Source organism: Epinephelus lanceolatus, chromosome 6, assembly GCF_041903045.1.
Source record: "Epinephelus lanceolatus isolate andai-2023 chromosome 6, ASM4190304v1, whole genome shotgun sequence".
NCBI lineage: Eukaryota > Metazoa > Chordata > Actinopteri > Perciformes > Serranidae > Epinephelus > Epinephelus lanceolatus.
Window position 1 is genome coordinate 40,925,254 of NC_135739.1, and position 23,999 is coordinate 40,949,252.

Consider the following 23,999-nt stretch of genomic DNA (forward strand, 5'->3'; position numbering starts at 1 on the left):
ACACCTCTGTCAGGATCCTTCGGGAAACGGTGGAAGGCCAGGTGCGGGTTGTTCCACCGATAGTTGTTGCAGTTAATTGCACTACACTGTTTTCTTTTACTTTTTTCCTCCTCTCTCCTTGACATCTTGCATGTTGTCTGAGCGCAACAGTCCAAGCTCAACAGTCCAAAATGGCGTTAGCGCCCCTAGTGGCTGTTGGCAGAAATTCAACGGCGCTTCGCCTCTTGGTATCCATGCTCTTTGTCACGAGTCAGGAGCAAATAAGAGGGAAAAAAAGGCAAAACAAGAGGAAGCTTGTGCTTCTCTTGAAGATGGGTATGTTGAAATAAAACTTTGTGGCACAAACACCTAAGCTGCTACTCATTAGATAGGAATCTCTGTCTCCAGTCTCTATCTAGACTGGAGAATTTTTTTTTACCAGCGGCCCTGATTAACATTTATTGAATGTCTTGTTAACGCCCTATGCATTCACCTCTGATGAAAAGGAGTGGTAAAATGACCAGTTGGTGGTCGTATATATTGGCTAAAGTTTATAGCCTATCAATTTATGTTGTTAATATAAGTTTTTGACTATTTTTATGGAGGTAAATGTCACCATCTGTTGGTGAAATTAATTCATAACAGTCAGCTTTTGAGGAGACTGATGAAATGAGTGTGTAACTGATGCATTTGTTGACAGAGGGAGCTAAACTTGAATCTAAAGTTTGAAATATCAGTCTATTTGATCCTGAATTAGTATGTTTTCTTAGGACTCTATCTGCTATCTGAGATATTATCTGCTCCTGGCAGTTGGACTTTTCGGCTTAATTAGGCTGTGAGTGATAAAGCTGTGCAGAATATCACCCTTAATCCACAAAGTTTAGCCAAATGCAGCATAACCAAAAGGTTTTAGCTTCTCAGTTAACAAACTACCAATGTCTATAAGAAAAAAAAAACTGCAGTGGAACCAGCAGGATTTTATTTCATACACCTCGTGTGCAATGTCTAGGTTCCCACACACACATACACAGTAGGGTTGAGACAAATATCATCAGAGTAAAATGTGTCAATATCCGTATTCCTAGGAAGGAAAATTCTCATTTGGGTACTTGTGTCTACATCAATCTGTGATACACTAGCCACACACACAGCTAATCCTCGACTCCTACACAAAGTTCACTGCGGCTCTGCTGCGCCACAAGGACACAATTCCATCGTCACAGACTGCCACTCTGTCTACAGGGATTAACAGCTCGTGACTCTCACTGCTTCTACACCTATTAGTTCTCTTCCACTGGCTCACTCCTACATCAGTTTGTAAAATATCTCAAATCAGCCAAGTTGGAGAACTTGGCTCAACCCATCGCGGTGCAGGAACTGCTTATTAAGACAGCTCATGAATAGACCTGATAATCAAAAAACCTTTTAATAATTCAGTTTAACATAGTGATGTTTGTGTTTGTGATCACAGAGCTTTTTAATTCCCTAATGTTTTATTATTATTCCGGAAACAACCATGCATTACAAACAGAAGCACATGACTAATTCTTATGCAGAATGAAACTCCAATGTCATCATTCTACATTATAATGATCCATGAGCTTCTGTTTAGTGTTTTTCATTTAAGTTTATAGAAAACTTCCTCTTACTCTTGTGATCAAGGTAAAAGAGTCATTTCATGAGATATTTTGGGTTTCACATTAAAACATTTTTGTGACATGCCTCTTTTTCAAGTTTACAAAGAGTGAGGGTGATTCCAGATATTTACTAGGCTTGTTTGTATCACCACTAATGGACCCTTCACTAAGCCCCGCCCCTTTGTGATGGTCTGTCAAGCTATCAGAGCTAGCATGGAGACCAGCTTGTAACTAACTGCAGTCCCTGAAGCAATGTTATCAAACTTTTGGATATGCAAAACAGCCATTTCAGAAAGAAATTTGCCAAAAAGTTTTGCAAACAAAAGCTTCTTCACCAATTATTAAATAGATGTCAGCTGGCGTGTTTGAGACTTTTTTCTTGTGTCATTCGACTTTATTGCACATAACCTTTTTTTATTATGGATAGTAATGTTATGATTTCTGTATCTGTATAGTTTATAGTTTTGTTGATATGTTGATATGTTTCATGAAAAAAATGTTGACCTGTTGACCACTTATTTCCCCTACTGTATGTGTTTGAAGGATATATCCAGGATGTCAGACTGACTCAGCAGCAAAAACTGGTTAAAAAGATAAAAACAGTCAGCAGCTAAAGCCTAACAAACAGATCACAATATTAAAGTGAACCATCACATCTCTGGCAATTGAGACAGAGGACAATGATTATAAAGGGAAACTTTGCCGATATTCAACCAGCAGTATGTCATCGCAGTGTGTGCAGAGGAGCAACTTTTGGCTTTTCCTCAATCAGTTAGTGCCCAGACCTCTACCACCAGATAGGCGGGAAGCTCCAGGGAAACCCAAACACTGTTCATCTGCATACACTGCAATGACACACAGCTGGCTGAATATTAGCAAAGTCTCCCTGTTTACCTTCACTGGTTCCTTTGAAGCAGGGAAGATCCTTATCCAGTCTTATCTGTGTTATCATTAAAAAGCAAAAGCAGCCTCTGGACACACTCAGTGGGCTTTACCTTCAGTGGTTAGCTGGCTAACCCTATACTTTTCGGGGTTTGATTTTGGAACAAGGAATACCTAAGTTATTTATACCTTATGTAAGTGATATTTATATTGTATTTAATAAGTTGAAATTTGTTACTTTTGCGGATGACACCAATTTATTTTGTTCAGGGGAAGACATGAAAGAATTATTGAAAACCTTAAAAAGGGAATTGATGATGCTAAAAAACATGGTTTGATATTAATAAGTTACCACTAAATGAAAGTAAAACTAAACGTATGGTATTTGTTGGTGTCAGAGTAAATTGCAAAATAAAATTGATTTTAAATTGAGTTGAAACTGAAAGAATATATGAAACAAAATTCTTGGGAGTGATTATAGATCATAAACTCTGTTGGAAGCTATTGCTATTCTTTATAAAACAAGGGATAAGTTAAATAAGAAATGTTTCTATATATTATACTGTTCACTTATTATACCATATATGTCATACTGTGTAGAGGCTTGGGGAAATGCTTATAGAACAAATATAGACCCTATAATTAAACTTCAGAGAGAGCTATTAGAATAATAAATAAAGTGGAATATCCTGAATCAACCAATCAATTATTTATTCAGTCTTGCACCTTAAAATTTGTAGATATTGTGTATTTAAAAACACTGGAAATACTCATTAGAGTTAAGAATAAAAGCCTTCCTATTTTGCCTTCAATATTTTTTTTAAATTAAGAGAAGGAAAGTATAATTTAAGAGGGTTGTGTATTTTCAAAACATGTAGAGTGAGAACCAATGAACCATGAACTTAATGATGAAATAAAATCGTGTAGTTCCTTGATGAATTTCAAAAAAGCTTTAAAATATAAAATAATTAAGGATTATAATTTAGAGTAATATTTGTTTTCTTTTGTTTTTTTCTTTTCCTTCTTTATTTACTTTTTCTGTTTGCTGATATTCTGCGATATCTTATGGTTTGTTTAGGAGAGGTATAAGCCTTTGGGCTTCAGCCTGTTCCTTTTTTGGTTAATGATTGTGTGGAGTATATTGTGTGAAATCAGTGTGAATATGTATAATGTTTTGTATTGTTTTGTTTTGTTTTTGGTAGTTTTTGATTGACACAAATTGTTATGCTTTGTACGGAAGACGAGAACGGCCATGTATTTTTATTTTTTTTGTGCACTGTTAGCGCGTGATGACGACTTATTAATTCGTTATCTCGAGATAACAAATTAATTAATTCGTTATCTCATTGTTTTCTCGTGATAATTGTCAAGTCTGATGATTGCGCGCTGGTTAATGTTATCGTCCTGATTTCAGGCTACAAGAGCTGCCACTGGCTGGTCCAGGTGTCCCACGGAGGTGAAAACGGCAGATCACATTATTGATCAACGCATCAGGATGTAGGCAACTTTAATCAAGGTCTAACACAGGCAGAAATTGCATTGTGTCTTTCTGTCAGAGATGGCATTCAGATTAGTCCTCGTCATTTAAAGGAGAAGACTAGCGCGGTCACAACTTCACAGGCGAAGATTAAGTGATCCTGCTCATCGACGGGAAATCACATCATCTGCTATATGTGACGTACATGCCCTTATTTGGATAACACATTCTGGTATTCCCCACACACAGGAAGATGTTTTAAGTAGGGGGGGGCTGCCAACTGAATGAATGAATGAGTGACATCATTGTATTTTTTGACCAGACGCCCCGCATTGTGAGGGACTGCACGGCATTTCTGTCTCTTTTCACGAGTCACGCAAATTGAGACCATGTCCGCATGATTGGTTGCCACCCGCGCTAGCATTGTTGGAGTACCGTAGTACTACGGTACCTCACGGTACCACTACTGTGGGATAAGTTCAAAATCCAATCGCAAGAGGGTTAGTGTCCATGCGCATGGACACTCACCCTCTTGCGCAAGCAAAAGAAATCATTCAGCATGCTATGTAAGTACAAATTTCAACCAGCAGCAGAAATGAAAGGCAAATCCTGCCAGTTGTGGAATGAACGGGAGTTACAGATGCCATATTCCTGTCAAATATGCCGCAAGATAATTTCCTCTTTGTTGATTTCATGACTGCCCAGAAATACCTGAACAGCCGAGCCGTGGCGGCACACAGGTGTGATGAGTCAGAGGACAAACGAGCCGTTCACATTTCTCTCTTTGTGGCAGGGAACAGCCGACAAACCTCACTGCACTTTAGGGACTGTTCTTTACTTAAGGAGGGACTGTTACTTGTCAGGGGAGGAGGGTGGCTGGTTGATTTTTATTTTAAGGTCCAAGCTCCAAGGTGCCTCTTGCCTAGGGCCCCCAGAGTGTCTTGAAACAGCCCTAGTGACATACATGCCCTTATTTGGATACATCCTGGTATTCCCCACACATAAAGCCTATGGCATAATACTCTCTGGCTGCAGATGTATTCAGCATTAATCCTTCTTGCAGCATGTCTACAGAAAGTATTTTGTTAGAGACAAACCACCCATCTGTCTGTCATCTCACCTGTACTAACGTTTTGCCTAACCTTGACCAGCGAATTCATCAGCTTGTAACAATTCGCCAACAACAGAAACTGAGGCTTATGTCACAACGCTACTTTTACAGGTCACGGGAGGCACAGGTTCACGGTGCCAAGCTGAAACCCCTGATATAACATGAAACCCCAAAAAAACGTAACTCTTTTTGCTTTCAAAATGCAGCAATAAATTGTATAAAAACGAAAAGGACTCGTATGGTTAGTTTAACTCAACAACTGTAGTGTAATTAAATTAAATCAAACTCAAATTAACACTTGTCCGGCTTGGACGATTCACTCACAGCGCATCCCGCCGATACAGAAAACAAATAACCCCCACTGTGCATTTACTGCTTGTTTATTAATTCCAGTCACGTTTTATGTGTGTGAGATCCTGCTTGTGTGTGCGTGCACCTTGAATATCATATGTGAGGCTATTTCATAACTAAAATGGTGGTGAAAATATTTAACTTTGCTAGACGGCATTTCTCTGAGCCATTTGTTAAAAGGAAAAAAAATTATTTGCCGTGGAAAGAAGGCAACATAATGCGGAATTATAGGTTAAACAATCTTTGCTTCCTTTAATTTAGTTTGGATAACAGTAGTAGCCTACTGGTAGGCTAGCTGTAGCAGCAACAGCATTAGTTGCCAACAGCTGTCTTGTTTTTATTTCTTTATTACAGATATGCGACGTTATTTGGCCATGGTAATCGCCACTTGCTGTTAGTTTGCAGGACTTCTGTTTTTCTGCTGATTTTTTTTTTTTTTTTTTTTTTTTTATCAATGTACACTGTCTTGGTTCGTCATGTCAGAGGTAGTGAGTTTTGGAGTATAGACATTTGTTTGTTTTTGCATCTTCAGCAAGGACAGCGCTTAAAGTGATTCTATTATAACCGCTGCCTGCAGGCTCGGGGACATCTTCAGCACCAATGGCAGTGCTCAAACTACAGTTTCTTGTCTGTTTTTGTCATGTGGGGAATTCTACTGTTGGCCTCCTTATGGAAAAATGTAATAGAATTTGCATTTGTTAGAACTTCTTAATGTTTTATTTGTGTGTAGCTTATCGCAGCCAGTCAGCAGCCTAGTGAGTGGCGATGTGCGACGCGCTATACAGCAGGAAAAAAAATACAATGATGTCACTCATTCATTCATTCAGTTGGCAGCCCCCCCTACTTAAAACATCTTCACGTGTGTGGGGAATACCAGAATGTGTTATCCAAATAAGGGCATGTACGTCACATATAGTAGATGATGTGATTTCCTGTCGATGAGCAGGATCACTTAATCTTCGCCTGTGAAGTTGTGACCGCGCTAGTCTTCTCCTTTAAATGACGAGGACTAATCTGAATGCCATCTCTAACAGAAAGACACAATGCAATTTCTGCCTGTGTTAGACCTTGATTAAAGTTGCCTACATCCTGATGCGTTGATCAATAATGTGATCTGCCGTTTTCACCTCCGTGGGACACCTGGACCAGCCAGTGGCAGCTCTTGTAGCCTGAAATCAGGACGATAACATTAACCAGCGCAATCATCAGACTTGACAATTATCACGAGAAAACAATTTTGTTATCTCGAGATAACGAATTAATAAGTCGTCATCACGAGATAACAGTGCACAAAAAAAAAAAAAAAATACATGGCCGTTCTTGTCTTCTGTAGCTTTGTACCTTATAATGTATAACCAAAATAAATTCCATTCATTCATTCATTCATTAAATGTGTATCTACTTCCAACCTCTCCAGGTAACAAGTCTCATTAGTACAGGACATGCTCAAGGCACAACATTTAGCTTGAAATCCACAAAACCAGCCTGAAAATTCTGAAACGACTGCATGAGGGTCGATGGAGCAGAGCTGGCCAGTGCTACGTTATGACTGGCCAGGCTGCATTCGAAGGGCATGATTCAGTGACGGGTCAGTTGTTCTTGTAAACATGTTAGCTAATGGTCCCAGACTAGTAAGTCCAGAATGGGTTAAGACAACTCTTGCAGTTATATAGAAGGTCTCAATGGTAATTCCTTCTTTCACTGAATTACAGCGTTCCAGGTACATGAAGATGTGCACTGTATGAACACATAAAACAATGTTGTAACTAAGTCAAAGGTTGCATTAAATGCATACTGATAAGCAAATTTCCTCATCAATGACATCAGCAGTGACTTCAGAATGAATTCTAGTAAATACAAGGCTAATTTAAAGATGAAAAGGCATGTAGATATTCAAAGGTTGTTCTTTTCAAGAGACAGTAAAAGTCACATTCAGCTTTCCACTTAAACTTGTTAAATATTTTTATAGTTAAATGACACATTTTAATTCTAAAAATGTCTAACTATACCTTGAATTAAAACTGACACTTTGTGAACTCACTGACTAAGTAAGATGTAAGCCTCCAAAAATAGCTGCCAGCAGGTGTCTTACCGGACAGTTTGTCTCAAGAAGCGGTCGGGGTCCTGGGCAGTAAAGGTGGTGAGCAGAGACCCTGCAGGCAGACCCTCCTCCAATTTGATGGACTTGGGATTGGGGCTGAACTCTGGACTCTCGTTGATGTCCAAGATTCGTACAGAGACGGTTGCTGTAGACTGACGAGGCAGGTGGATGCCACGAGCCAGCGGGACCTCATTCTCTGCCTCCACCGTCAGCATGAAGGAACGAGTTAGCTCAAAATCTATTGGCTGGACAGCAGAAGGGAGGGACAAGATGAAACTGGCATGATACACCAGATATCTAAAGCATTTACATGGGGAACATTAAGCACAATTCATGCTCACTGTGTTTGTGGAGCATCTTAGTTGCTACATGTTTAAATCATACAAATATGCTTCTCTCAATATGTTAATGAACTTAACCATATCTATCAGACTGCTTTAGGCCCCCAGTTGCATTCTGAGTGTTCATTATGTAAGCATATAAAGCTATAATGAGTGGGTAACATTAAAAACAAACAAACACATACCATAGTTTGCCTCCACAAACCTGTCAAGTTGCACTTACAGTTTGCATTAATGTGAAAATATTGATGCTTCACACACATCTTCACCCTGACGGCACATAAAATCTATACAATCAGCACAGTTTCAAGGTGAACACCCAAGATTAAAGTCACCAATTCAGTATCTGTCCAAATGTCTCTCCCTCTGCTCCTGAGATATGATATCATGGCTAGCAAAGTGTTTTATGCATAATGAGGACATTATGATATCACCGTGAAGCTGACCTCTGACCTTTTGGATATAAAGTATCATCACTTAATCATTATATCCTATTAGACATTTGGGTGAAGTTTCAGCATAATCAGCATATGAACTCATAAATTGAGTTATGGCCAAAAACATGTTTTATGAGGTCACAGTGACCTTGACCTTCGACCATCAAAGTCTAATCACTTCATTCTTGACTCAAAGTAGACATTTGTGCCAAATTTGAAGAAATTCTTTGAAGGTGTTCTTGCAATAATGAGTTCACAAGTATGAGATGGATGCAAGGTCACAGTGATCTTCGACCTATGACCACCAAAATCTAATCAGTTCATCTTTGAGTCCGAGTGAACATTTGAGCTGAATTGGAAGAAATTCTCTCATGGTGTTCTTGGGATTTACAAGATTGCACCTTGCATTTACAAGAATGAGACAAATGAAATCACCTTGGCTTTGACCTATGACCACCAAAATCTAATCTCTTTATCATTGAGTCCAAGTGAAGGCTTGTGCCAAATTTTAAGAATTTCCTGAAGATGTTCCTGAGATAATACGTTCACAAGAATGGGACATATGGATATATGCGTAGATAGCTCAGTGCACGGACAAACAGACAACTTGAAAACATAATGTACCCAGCCATGGCTGTTGGTGGCGTAGTGATATAAAAACATAAAAATTAATGGGTGAAAACCCTATGGAAGGGGCACCCTGATGGCCTGGGGCATAAAGCTGACCATGCGCAGACCAGGCAGAAAGCGGTGTTTAGCAGCCACCAGCCTTTGAAGCCTGCCTGGCACTGCCCAAGTTTAGACACCAGCACTTCAGACTCTTCGATGTGATGTTTCGTCTCCATGACATCAAGACCCCACTTCAACTGCCACACTCCGCCTCTGGTCACTCTTGCTGGTGAGACTGAGTCTGCAGTGGGCTGTGTTGCCCCCCCCCCCAACCACTCCCACTGAAGCCAGTAAGTCATCTTTGTTATTATCTTCTCACCCAACTGGCAGTGTGTTGAGGTACCCTAGCAGCAGCCACTGAAAGACGAGAGCCCCGGCTGTGGATATGGTGCAGGTTCGCTTGGAGGAGAAGAAGCACACCCCCCCTTTGACAGCCTGGTGGCCCACCTGCTTCCGCAGTCAGCATGTTGGACAGAGAGCAGGGAGCCTTTAACCACGACTGCTACATGACAGAGAGGCGCTAAAGTAGTGGTGAGTGAGTGAAGTCTGCAACAGGCTCTTGCCATGTGTGGCTGAGACTCACTCTGCCTAAAACCACCATGGGGATCTCCATTAGCCACAGCCATTACAGAAAGTCTTTTCAGATTAATCTACATGGTCACTCAGCGCTTTAAACAGCTAGAGGAGGAGAGATGGCAGTCCTATTGGCCCCTTGCTCACACACAGAAGGGAGACGAGACAAGGCATGGTACTCATGGTAGTTGGTAATGTGGTTTAATAAACGTTTTTATTAAAACAAATTACATTCCTCAAGAGCATTTCCCTCTTCTCCCTTTCTTCCTGTTTAAAGGAAGATTTACGAACACACACTTACTGATCAATGTTTGAAAAGCTCACCATCTCTCTATTTATATTCTTAATCACCATCGTAACAGAGCATCACCTCTGCATTTTTGTAACACATCCACCACCCCAACCTGCCTCCTTAAGCTCCAGATTGCTTCCTTGTAAGAAAACATACAAACAGTTTTTGAGAACAGCCTGACAGGGGAAGCGAGCCAGACTATTTGTTACACTGTGATAACAAGGATTTGGAACTGCACTCCTGTCTATTCATCTGGCGAATGTCCGCCAGAATGCACGTGATACTGCTTCTCAACAGAGCAAAGATGCAGTTTTGCAAATCTGCTGCTCTGTGCTTCACTGAAACCTGGCTTGACAAATGCATCCTGGACACTTCGCTCAATCTGCCAGGCTTCCTACTCCTCTGAGCAGACCGCAGCGCTATCGGAGATCCGGTCAGAGGTGAAACCTACTTTTATGGAAACTAAGGTTGGTGTACACGTAATAGTGTTGAAGAAAACATGCAAGAAACTTTTTCATCGGCAGTAAACTGTTTTATTCACCACAGGACTTTTCCTCCTTCACCCTGGTCGGTGTGTACTGCCCACCTCAGACGTTTGTTAATAATAATAATAATAATAATAATAATAACAAACTTTATTTGTATTGCACCTTTCTTAACAAAGTTACAAGGTGCATGCACAAGGAATAAAAATACAGTGACAATAACATGGTAAAACAACAATAAAAACAACGTAACAACAATAATGAATGAATCAGTAAAAACAGAAGGAGAAAAGAGAGCATAGATGCACTAGACTGCTGCCATTAGCAGGAATAAAATGCCTTTTTATAAAAATAAGTTTTTAGAAGAGATTTAAAATTAGATAAGGAGCTGGCTAACTTTATGTCCTCAGGAAGATCGTTCCATAATCGGGGTGCATAGATGGCAAAGGCCCTATCTCCCTTACTCACAAGCCTAGTCCTAGGTATAACCAGTAGAGTCATGTTTGAGGACCTCAAATTACCGGCTGGCTTGTAGGGAATTTAAAGCTCTGTGATGTAGCCAGGAGTTAGGTCATGGAGAGCTTTAAAAGTTAACAATAAAATTTTAAAATCAATTCTAAATTTAACTGGCAGCCAGTGAAGTACAGCTAAAACTGGAGTTATGTGCTCAAATCTCCTTGAACCGGTGATCAGTCTGGCAGCAGCGTTTTGCACCAACTGCAGACGGTGGAAACAACACTGGCTAAGACAGGTGTAGAGGACGTTGCAGTATTCTAAGCAGGAGGACACAAGGGCATTTACAATTTTGTTGAGGTCATGGAAAGATAAAAACGATCTAATTTTAGAAATGTTTCTTAGGTGCATAAAACAAGATTGAATGGTTTTCTTAATATGGGCCTCAAAACAAAGATTAGAATCAAACGAAACAACGAGATTTCTTGCAACATCTTTGACATTCACAGCCAGAGAGCCAAGACTGTTTTGGAAATGGGATCTGGAACTGAGGGGGCCAAGCAAAAGAACCTCTGATTTGTCAGCCTTGAGTTGAAGGAAGTTTTGGGACATCCAGCATTGGATGTCGACAAGACAGGCCGTGAGGGAAGCAAGACAACTGGGGTTAGAGGATTTAAGTGGGACATAAAGCTGGGTGTCGTCAGCATAACAGTGAAACTGAATGTTGTGTTTGTGGATAACCTGACCAAGAGGGAGCATATATATTGAAAATAATAAAGGGCCAAGGATAGATCCTTGTGGGACACCACAGGAGAGATAGGCAGATGATGATGAGGCATTGCCAATAGCAACAGAAAGGGTTCTCTCTGAGAGGTAGGAACGGAGCAAATTAAGGGCAGTGCCACCTAGACCTACCCAGGACTCTAACCGGTTCAAAAGTATGGTGTGGTCCACCGTGTCAAAGGCTGCACTTTAATCTAGGAGAACTAGAATTGAGGAGTCACCAGCATCTAGAGTTAAAAGAAGATCATTTGTAACCTTAACCAAGGCAGTCTCAGTGCTATGGTGGGCTATAAAGCCAGATTGGAACTTTTCAAATAAACTCTTGTTACTCAAATTAGTAAGGAGCTGAGTGGAGATCAGTTTCTCTAAAATCTTTGATAAAAAGGATAATTTTGAGATGGGTCTGTAATTAACAAGAAGATGAGGATCAAGACCAGGTTTCTTTAAAAGAGGTTGGATTAAAGCATGCTTAAAAGAGGAGGGAAAAACACCGGAGACTAAAGAGTTATTTAAAATGGAAAGGATGGTGGGACCAATGGTTTCTAACACCTCCTTTAAAAAAGATGTGGGAATAATATCCAATTGGCAAGACGAGGGCTTCATATGTGAAATAGTTTTAGTAAGAGTTAACAGAGTGGTGAGTTTGAAGGGATTGAGTGATGCTGAAATTATAGGTGAGACTGAAACAACACGGGTAGATGATGTCTAATGTTCTTAACTTTGTCCTGGAAAAATTGGAGAAAGTCTTCACATTTTTGGAGGAAGAGATGGAGGGGGGGGAATAACTGAGTTAATCACTTTAAACAGGGTCCTAGGGTTATTACTATTATTGGCGATGATGTTGGAGTGATATGTGATTTTAGCATTCTTAACAGCCTGTTGGTAAGATGCCATGAGTTGTTTTAAGCAGATAAGGTAAGTGGTTGATTTATTTGCCTTCCATTTGCGTTCTGCTCTTCTGCACTGTCTCTTAATGGATCTGGTATGTTCATTTAGCCACGGTTGTGGATTATGTTTAGGGATTCTAGTTTTGAAGGGTGCAATTGAGTCTAGGATAGACAGACAGTTACTGTTAAAATTGTTGGTCATGTCATCTAAAGAACGATATTGCTCTGGAGGACAAGAAAAGGCTAAAAGGGCATTACGAAAAGCACTGGCAGACGCAGAGTTAAACACACAAGATCAGGTAGAAACAGGGGGCTTAGACGAAGGACAAGGGAGAGGAGCATTAAAAGCCACAGCTTTGTGGTCAGACACACAGACATCTATAAGTTGAAGGTTACAGGGAGCGAGGCCAAGTGAAAGCACAAGATCCAGAGTATGACCCTTAAGGCCCGAACATACTCGAGCGTACTATTAGTGGAGCGGACTCCGCAAGGAATGTCCACAGTCATTCGGGCTTTCATAGTTGAGTGCACTTCCGCGTTGTAGTTTCCTGTAAAAATGTCCGTGAAAAATCCCTGCGATGTGAAAAATACATGCCAAGCAGTCACTGGTGCGGAGTCCGCGCGGTCGTAAAATCTGAGCTTTGAACGCGCAGGGCTTGTGGACATCCGCTTTGAGTCCGCATGGACCTCCGTAGAGTCCGTTCCGTGTACGTTCCGCCCGAGTATGTTCGGGCTTTTAGTGTGAGTGGGGTCATTTACAGACTGAGTAAAATCAAAAGATTCAAAAAGGCTAATAAAATCAGCAGAGAGAGGGTGTGATGGGAAACAGACATGGATGTTAAAGTCTCCAAGTATAATAATATTGTCAAAGCGCTGAGTGATGAGGGACAGAAGTTCAGAAAATTCAGTAATAAAGCCCGAATTCAAAACTAATTACAAAACTAAAGATTTCAAAGGTGGTAAAATTTCCAAAGGAGATGGGAGAACATTTATGAACACTCTTGTAGAATACAGTGAGGCCCCCACCCCTCCTTGCTGGTCTTGGTAGGTTAAAATAAGAGAAATTAGAAGGGGAGGTTTCATTAAGAGGAACATTGTCCTCTGGGCTAACCCAAGTCTCGGTGATCATGAAGAAGTGGAAATTATTTCATAAGATGAAATCATGGCGGATGAAGGACTTGTTGGACAAAGACCTGACATTTAAGAGACACATTTTAACAGAGGAAGAGATAGGTGGACGATGAATAGTGGATCTGACTAGGTTGTCATTGTTAACAGTGCATGCTTGGGGAGCACTCAAACAGGGCCTATTACTAATAATAACTGGAATGACCATAGAGCAAACAGTGGGAGAGTTCATTGAAACAGATGATGAATCAGCACAACCCGCATTATTCAGTTTTGGTGAGTTAGGAGTCAGAGATGGGTAATCAAGATCATTATGGGGTGGAGATAGTCAGAAAGGGTTATATATATATATATGACATCTATTTAATAATTGGTGAAGAAGCTTTTGTTTGCAAAACTTTTTTTGCAAATTTCTTTCTGAAATGGCTGTTTTGCATATCCAAAAGTTTGATAATATTGTTTCAGGGACTGCAGTTAGTTACAAGCTGGTCTCCATGCTAGCTCTGATACCTTGACAGACCATCACAAAGGGGCGGGGCTTAGTGAAGGGTCCATCAGTGGTGATACAAGCCATAACCAGTTGCTGAGCAGAAATGATTTAACCACTGGTGTAAGCCATAAAGCCGGCTGAAGCGTTCAGATGAGGGAGACAAAGTGGCAATAGGACCAGATAGGATGCAGCGTTTGCCCAGGCTTTCAATAGTTAATGCAAGTGACTCTATCACTTGCTGTAGTTTGATTGACTGCCTAGCCATGACGTCATTCGTCCCACAGTGCAGTAGAACAGTGTGTATGGAGGGATGGAGATCCAGTAGTGTTGGAGCAAGTTTAATGAAATCTGCAACTCTTCCACCAGAGAGGCAGTATGTAACAGCGCCGGGGAGTTCTACGAATCTCACAATGGAGTCGCCAAGGATAAGAAGCTCTGCTGTGTCCGTGTTATCAGTGCTATTGTACTTGGCGAGCTTGGGAAGAAGGTGGCGCTTTGTTTGGCTAACTGAGTTAGCCACATTAGCACTGCGGGAGAAAGTGGCTTCGTTATGCGCCAGGTGTATGGAAGAGGGGGCAGTAACTGAGACAGCAGCAAGTCCGGGAGCATGAGTGATGTTTACATAGGGGCTAACGCTACACGTGGATGATGGAGATGAAATACGGGGATGTTTACAAGTGGGGTAAATGTCTCTGGAGTTGGGATTACAAGGAGACCGGCGTCTTTTCGACGATGCTGCAGATCGTCTGACTGCAGGAGGGAGAGAGGGCGGCGAAACTGGGTCCTCAGTGACAGAAAGAGGAGTGAAGTGGTTGAAGAGTTGAAGCGGGCCATTGTCAACTTTTGGGTCGTAAAGAGGAATAGAAATTTTCTTCCTCCCTGACAACTGATGACCAGGAGGAGCAACCGGGAGCAGGGGAATCACCAGCTGGCTGCTCCAAACTAGCCAGCCGGTAGGAGAGCTCTGATTGACGCTGGAGAAGATCCATAATGAGACACTCAATGGATTTTAAATCAGTTTTTATATCAGTGATTGAGGACATTGCAGCCATCCTTCGAGGGGAGACCACAGCTGAGCAGCCGGAGAAACAGAGAAATCAGAGCAAGTAAGGTGAGTTGTCCTGGTATCCTTTAGTGAAATGTGGATGCTCAATAGTTCACTGTCAGTGTCAACAGAGAGATGAATATGCCAGAGTCTATGTGTTGCACGCAGTCAGACTGGCGAGGTGAATCCGGGGACTGTAAGCAGAGAAACAGAGAAAAACTTCAGCAGCAAGGTGGAATGAATGAGATGCTCTGTTGTTTGTTTAATGGTAGCGTAGCAGAAAAACGACCACATATTGAATCTGTTGTAGATCACAATCAGGGACTGTGGTAGTGAGACTGGAAGACCAAGAAGGTGTATGCAAACAAGACTTACCAGCAACAGACCCAGAGGGCCCAGTTGCGGTGATTCAGCTCAGTCATTGGTGAAGCTAGGATCACAGCCAGCCAACACTAGGCAGCAACTCAATAATCCATCCAGCTACTGTTGGAGCCTGGGCCTGGCCTGGTGGTAGCTGGCTGCTGCTGGAGCCTGGGTCTGGCCTGGTGGTAGCTGGCTGCTGCTGGAGCCGCTGTTTCACTGTCTCCACAAACTGCAAGATGACCGTAGCTCCAGTAGCCTCCAGGCGAAGTCAACAGCTCTCCGTGTTCAAATAAACCACACTACACATGGAGACACGGTACCGCTGGGTAGCCTCAAGTCAGCCTGGAGTCTGTTGGCTGCAGGAAAAAGTGCAGCTCGACACACATCGCCGCCTTTACCAACTTATCAGGAGTAAAACATTCCGTCGGGCAACTTCAATCTTGGCACTGGGTCTCCTGATATCGCAGGGATGTGCAGTCCAGCTCTCAGGACTAGTGTACAGTGATAATGGGCTCTACATACTGGGCCTGTCTCCCTCTATATAAACGTCATTATGTTTAGACTCCAAACAGGTCACCGGGCGATAATGAGGCGGTACAACACCTGGCTGACTAGATTACTAACGTGGAGCAAAAACATCCAGGCTCCCAGCTCATCATTCTAAGGGAATTTAACAGAGCAAACCTCTGCAAAGAATTACCAAAATTCCCATCAGGGAAAATAACACACTGGTCCACTGCTGTACGGTAATAAAGAACGTATATAGCTCTGTCCCCTGTCTGGATCATCTCCTCCCTGACAGGCAGAAGTTTCACTCTGCTGAGCCTGTGGTAAAGACTGTGATGAGATGGATTTTGTGAAGACATGTGACTGCAGACCAAAACCTTCTGTATGTACAGCAAAACTCAGACAGCTTTGTCAGACTGAGGAGGAGGCCTATAGGAGTGGAGACAGACTCCTGTACAAGCAGACTAGTAACACACTGATGAAGGAGATTAGAGTAGCAAAGAGGAGCTACACTGAGAAGCAGAGGAAAAAAGAGAAAAAGGAAGACATTCCTTGAATAGGCTCCCAAGAGGAGACAGCACAGGACAGTGCAGCAAAGGTGTTTCAGAACACTGCTATGGACATCATAAGTGACTTGGACACTTGGTTTCACACTGTAAACACTCTGACATGATTTTTTTGCTGTTCTGAAAGTTGGACAGATTAGTGAGGATTAAGTCTCTTCTGTGTGCCAACCACTGATCATGAAGTACACTGCCTGGCCAAAAAAAAAGTCACCACCAAAAAAAAGGTCATACACTCTAATATTTCGTTGGACCGCCGTCTTTAGCTTTGATTACGGCACGCATTCGCTGTTGCATTGTTTCGATAAGCTTCTGCAATGTCACAAGATTTATTTCCATCCAGTGTTGCATTAATTTTTCACCAAGATCTTGCATTGATGATGGTAGAGTCTGACCGCTGCGCAAAGCCTTCTCCAGCACATCCCAAAGATTCTCAATGGGGTTAAGGTCTGGACTCTGTGGTGGCCAATCCATGTGTGAAAATGATGTCTCATGCTCCCTGAACCAGTCTTTCACAATTTGAGCCCGATGAATCCTGGCATTGTCATCTTGGAATATGCCCGTGCCATCAGGGAAGAAAAAATCCATTGATGGAATAACCTGGTCATTCAGTATATTCAGGTAGTCAGCTGACCTCATTCTTTGAGCACATACTGTTGCTGAACCTAGACCTGACCAACTGCAGCAACCCCAGATCATAACACTGCCCCCACAGGCTTGTACAGTAGGCACTAGGCATGATGGGTGCATCACTTCATCTGCCTCTCTTCTTACCCTGATGCGCCCATCACTCTGGAACAGGGTAAATCTGGACTCATCAGACCACATGACCTTCTTCCATTGCTCCAGAGTCCAGTCTTTATGCTCCCTAGCAAATTGAAGCCTTTTTTTCCGGTTAGCCTCACTGATTAGTGGTTTTCTTAAGGCTACACAGCTGTTCAGTCCCAATCCCTTGAGTTCCCTTCGCATTGTGCGTGTGGAAATGCTCTTACTTTCACTATTAAACATAGCCCTGAGTTCTACTGTTGTTTTTCTTCGATTTGATCTCACCAAACGTTTAAGTGATCGCCGATCACGATCACTGAGGATTTTTTTCCGGCCACATTTCTTCCTCGAAGACGATGGGTCCCCACTATCCTTCCAGTTTTTAATAATGCGTTGGACAGTTCTTAACCCAATTTTAGTAGTTTCTGCAATCTCCTTAGATGTTTTCTCTGCTTGATGCATGCCAATGATTTGACCCTTCTCAAACAGACTAACATCTTTTCCATGACCACGGGATGTGTCTTTCGACATGGTTGTTTAGGAAATGAGAAGCAACTCATTGCACCAGTTGGGGTTAAATAACTTGTTGCCAGCTGAAAGATAATCGCCCATGCAGTAATTATCCAATAGGAGGCTCGTACCTATTTGCTTAGTTAAATCCAGGTGGCGACTTTTTTTTTGGCCTGGCAGTGTATTTCAGATGTCTTAAACATGAGTTTCAAAACAAAGACACCTTAACATTGTATATGCTGCCACTTTCCCCCTTACTTGTGCCCTCTCAGTCTCCTGAATGCAGTTTACAAGACGCAGATGCAAAGCATTTTTGTGAGCAATGCTTTACTTATTATTTGCACAATGCCTATGGCTGTTGCTGGTGGCAAGATAGTTTTCAGTGAGCTAAAACTAATCAAAAACTATCTGAGGTCTGTTATGTCCCAGAACAGGCTTTGCAGTCTTGCCATGCTGTCCATTGACTGCCAGTTCGCTAGAAAGCTGGACTTCAAAGTAGGGCTACCCCCGACTAACAATTTTCCTCGTCAACCAATAGTCCATTAGGGCAATTAGTAGACTAGTCACCCGTATGTCAATATTAATCTAATTACAAAATTATATATTTTGAGCGGGGCAGCACAATGGTTTGAGTTCATGGTCTGAGAAAGAATAATTTAAGTAACATTTTTAAGACTGTGCTTCATTACATCTATAATTTAACATATTCTATCTACAAGTGCACGTCACACACTGAGCGAGCTGCCTGTTAATTATGCTGTCGGCAAAGCAGTAATGACTGTGCTTAGTGGCTAATGGGCATGTAGCTACTTACATGTTGTAGATGATACCTGACGTTTGTAGTCGACGAAGGACGAAGGTGATACGTAAACTCTGCAGGCAGAATTTGCCTGCAGAGTTTACGTATCATCTTCGTTATTTTCCATTTCCACTTCCATTTTGTTTTCTATGTCCACTTTACAGCCACATATTTTCTTGTTGGTATAGTATGGTACATCTAGATCGAATATCTGCTGCTGAATTTATTCTGTTATGTCGTTCTACAGTTAATAATGTAACTTTATTTCAATTGAAGATGTTAAGTATATTCAGTTCAAGTCATTCATTAATGTGAAGAGAAATTTTACGTACAAGAAGTACATACAGAGTTATGATTTCACAACTCACTGTCAGAAAGTATTGGACAGTAAGTATTGGACTATAAGAAAGTTGAAAGTCTGCAAAGGTGGAGTCCTTTGAAGCTCTGAATGGGTCAATCTGGTTCTGGGGGTGAAGTTACAGCAGGGCTGCAGGGTTGCTATGGCCAGTGGTGGGGCTCAATTTGATATCTTTTCATGGGGCCCACAATCCCTGGCTGTCCCCATGGCAATGATGGCTTTCTATCAGGCTCGGAAGGCTGGAACCCTATTATTTTTGCTTTGACTTTTTTTTTTTTTTCAGAAATGTTTTCAAAAATTCCTGTGAAATGGTACATTGTAGACACATGAGATTTCACCACTGATTGAAAGTTGTGTGCAAATGCTGCTCAAGAAATATGACACCATGGGTGTGCCTTAACTAAGGCCCAAAAAATTTAATTTTGAAAAGGGCATGCCCCTCACACTGTAAGTAGAATTGACTTGAAATTTGACACAAATGTGCAGCTCAATGTGCTCTACGAAAAAACATACAAGAACCATGATGGGACAACAGGTGAAATTTTTCGCCATTTTGAATTTTTATGAAAAACACATTTTTGACATTTATGGGTTAAATTTGTACCAAATTTTATGTGAATCATTATTGGACAAAGCATATCACAAGTTATCAAAAGCTTGTTTATATCTCATTGCCTTTTGATGATATTTACCAATTTACCAAGAGGGGGCATGGCTCAGCAAACAAGTGGACGTGGCTCCATAACAGTTGAGCCAATGGTCATGAAAGTTGCAAGAACTGTCTAAAGAGGTGCCAGCAACATTCATCGCTAGGGGGCACCAAAAATGCAGAAAAATGAACTTGGCACAATACAAAAAATACTATCAATTAGAAATTGTTTGTCGAGTCAATGCGAGGCTTGCATCATATGTTAAATAAAAATGTTGAACCATGTGAGTAATATTATTTTGAAATTGGTCAATCAAAGGCACTGCAATGCCATTTTGATTTTTATGAAATACTAATTTTTTATTATTATTTTTTTTTTAAAGATAATTTTTGGGGCATTTTTAGCCTTTATTTGATAGGACAGGCAAGCGTGAAAGGGGGAAAGAGAGGGGGAGTGACATGCAGCAAAGGGCCACAGGCTGGAGTCGAGCCCGGGCCGCTGCAGCAACAGCCTTGTACATGGGGCGCCTGCTCTGCCGCTAAGCCACCGACACCCCATGAAATACTCATTTTTGACATCTCCTAAACCGTAGGTCCGATTTGTACCAATATTGACCAACAAACTTTTGGGTGGGCCATGGCTCAGCACATAAGTAGACCTCACTCCATACTGTTGAATCAATCATCACAATACTTGTAGGATATGTCCACAAAAGTACCTTAAACATATCCTGAAAGCGTCATTCAAATAGACCACACAGGGGTGCTACAAATGCGGAAATGGGTGTGGCATAACACACATCAGACTATGATTTAGAAAATGTTTGTCTAATCATTCCAAAACTTGCAGGATATGTTGAATTATAATGTTTGAACCATGTGTGTAAAATTATTTTGAAATCAGTTAATAGGGGGTGCCACCAGTTCCAAACAAGTGCAATGGCCTTTGGCATGATTTGACCAAAAATCAATGACCATTTGTTCAAACCTCACCAAACCTAGTGAATATTTTTAACTAAGTCATTAAAGCATCAATGCATTTGACTTACAGGAAGTGCCAGTGTTTCCAGAGAAAAACGTGGCCCAATAGAGATCTGTATGTAAATGAATGGGCATCTGTCCCATCGTCATAAAACCTGTTGGTAATCGTTAATGGAGGCGTTGTGAACCGTCAAAGGTCTTGATCCTACCCAGCATTCAAGTTTTAACCCTATGGGGCCGAACGACGCAAAGTGCGTCCAAATTCACACCTATTCTTCTCTATGAATTTTCTACGCATATCACCTGAAACAGCGGAACCGCAGCTTTCCAACAAGACTAAGCACTTGTCAGTAGTCAAATGTTTTCACAAGGAAAAACAATGATAAAGTTACACTAAAATTATGCAAAACAAAGCTTTCATACAGCTTTACACACACATTACTCTTGGATGGATTACTTACAAATGCAGGGTCGCACAGAAATGCCACACATATCACATGAAAGCACAGGACCAGAGTTTTCCGATGATACCAAACACATCATTGTGCTGTCATCCCATCACGCTGTAAATACAGATCAATTGTCTACAAAATAAAAACCTGACAAATTTCTTTATAATTCATTGTACAGATCTTGTTATCAGTCACTTCATGTAGTGAGGAATAATATTATTACTATTTTTCTATTATCTTAGATGTAAATATTGCATGTTTCTTTCAAATAAGACACAGACTTGTGAATGAGTCAATGGAATTTCTTGCAATAATGAAAAAATACTGGCAATTATGTCCGCCTGGCACAAACCACATGTTTTGGACAACCGTGAAGTGGCAGAATGTCCTACCATCATGGTTCTTATATTGCCAGATTCCAGAAAGTCTCCCCTCTTCATATATGGCAGAATATGTCTACTTCCAACTTGCTAAATGTAAGAATTTAGTAACACTAAATTAGTAGTTCATTGATGTAAAATTAATATAAAATACAGGCACATAGAAGGGCATGCAATGATGTCAAACCTGGATAGCCAAGATTGTCCTGAAAAAAAAAACAAACAAGATATAGCACGTGTATGTAACCTTTATAATGACTGTGATATGAGCTTGAAAGTAAAGGCAGTTAAAATACCCCAAAAAAGGCCTAGGACCCAAAGGGTGAAAGGTCCGTGCTGGCTTGAAAAGCTTGCTGCTTACGGCTATATTTGTGATGTGCTATTTGTATACGTGTGTGTGTTATGGATACTAAATCCCACCTTGACCACAGTGAGCAGGCCTTCGTTGGTGGTGGGGTCAGTGGGGATGGAGAAGCGTCCGGTGGGGTCTCCAGCGATGATACGGAACACAGCGCTCCAGGCTGAAGTGTGAGGCTGGTCTTTATCTGTCACAGTCAGGTTAGCAACGATCACATTCAACCTGTTCTCATGAATCTCCCCAAAGAACTGAAAGAGACAGACAAAAATGGAAACACTCTGCAGCATTTTAAACACCAGTGTGTCACTTTAAAATCAAACAATACTTTAATCCATTGGAAAAATAACTGTAAACAAATAAGACCAAAGTAAAGATGATTGTTTTTCAAAATAAAGACCATGTTTTCCACATATACTGCGTCTTCCCATCTATCCTGCTCAGCTTTACTGAGGAAGATAATGGATGTTTAATTGGTTTGTCACTACCCTCTGCCACTGCCAATAAAACCTCAGAGAGCTTCAGTGTTTTAAAAGAGAACAATACCTTGTCAATGTTTGCTGTTATAGAGCCATTACACTACCGGTGTGTGTGTGTGTGTGTGTGTGTGTATGTGTGTATGTGTGTGTGTGTGTGTGTGTGTGTATGTGAGTGAAAGAGAGAGAGAGAGAGAGAGAGAGAGAGAGTGTGCGTGGACCTACTGTGTCTGTAGTGAATTCAGGGGGATTGTCGTTGACATCTGTGATCCTGATGACAGTGGTGGCAGTGTTGGACAGGCCATAGGTGGGATTTCCTTCCATGTCCGTAGTCTGGATGATCAGGGTGTACTGGGTGACTTTCTGGAAACAAAGTACAAAGGGGGTAGAATTGTTGGTATCAAAGAAACATGTTTCCTAACTGTACTTAGGTAAACAATTCTTTCTTATCTTCGGATAGGAATTTAGCTTTTACAGAGCCGTCCTAACTTAGGGATTTCCCAAGTTGGGATGGCATAGACCCTGTCATAATTTAAAAAATAAGCCAAATAACTGCCAAAAAACTGTCTGTTTGGCAATCACAATGAAGATGGGGAACAACAGAAACACCAAAATATAATGACTGAATGGCTACTTAAACTATATGACACTTCAATTCCTCTGACCATGTATTAATGGGTATCAACTGCCAAAACAATTAATGAATAATTAAATAATAATAGTTGATGATTAAAATAACTGATGATTAATTTTGAATTAAGTCGTCATCCTCCATGGACACAATTAGTTCCAGTGACTCCTCATTGCAAAAAATTGATCGCCTGGCTTTTCGTGTCCATGGTAGCAAGCTAGCTAGCCAGTGACAAGTGTTGAAATTATGGCTTCTCCATCTCAAGTAGCCTACTGGTGCACTCTAATCAAAAATAAAGGCAGTCTGTGTACATTATAAACACAGATACAGGCATGACAGGATGAGTGCTGTTTGAAAAATCTAATTTACAATTATAGTTAGGATTTCTTAAGGCAAGGTAGGAAGTCAGCGATAGGATGGGACACAGTCATGGATTTAGGAATTGCTCCTGTTATAGGAAGGTTTTTCCTATCTTTAAATCTTAAATTAAGGTAGGACAAGAACTTGTTTCTTTCTGAAATGAGGCCTCAGATTCTTTTTTTTTTTTTTTTTTTTTTTTGTAGAATTCTTTAGAAGCTCTAGTTGACATACTATTGACCAGAGCACCCCACCATCCATACTTTTTTTGAATGGATGTAAAACAAATCAATGCAATAGTGTTCAGAGGGCAAATGACTGCATGATTTAACAGGGGTTCTGCACAGCCCCAGCACTATTTCAATAACAATATATTTTTTTAAACTTTAAAAGGTTGGCAAAAAACTCTCATTATACTGTATCTATGAACAATAGCCTTTAGAGTTCCTGGTCAAATTTAATTCTTATCTGACATTTAAGATTTAAGATGTTTAATATATTTTTAGACCTTAATTACAAAATCAAGGTCAACATATCTAAAACAATTAATTCAGGTTAATTACAATTTAGACAGATCCTTCTTGACTTTGGATGCAATTGTTCACAAAGAAAAAAAATCTCCATTCATCATCCACTTTGTTTTCTTGTTTGAGGCTTTTGGCTGTATCATATGGGGGCAGTTATGGCTCAGAGGCAGAGCAGGTCATCCACTAACTGCAAGATCAGGGGTTT

The 23,999-nt window shown here is 41.0% G+C and overlaps 1 protein-coding gene across 1 annotated transcript in view; it reads right to left on the bottom strand.

The window, feature by feature from the left end:
- LOC117253819 (cadherin-2-like) overlaps positions 1 to 23,999 on the bottom strand; it is a 469,385-nt gene that overhangs the window by 133,633 nt on the left and 311,753 nt on the right. Inside the window, exons 8-10 of the mRNA XM_033621526.2 lie at positions 22,505 to 22,642; positions 21,869 to 22,054; positions 7,530 to 7,783 (exon numbers count right to left, since the gene is read on the bottom strand). Of these exons, the coding sequence (XP_033477417.1) occupies positions 7,530 to 7,783; positions 21,869 to 22,054; positions 22,505 to 22,642 (578 nt within the window). The remainder of the gene's footprint in view (positions 1 to 7,529; positions 7,784 to 21,868; positions 22,055 to 22,504; positions 22,643 to 23,999) is intronic.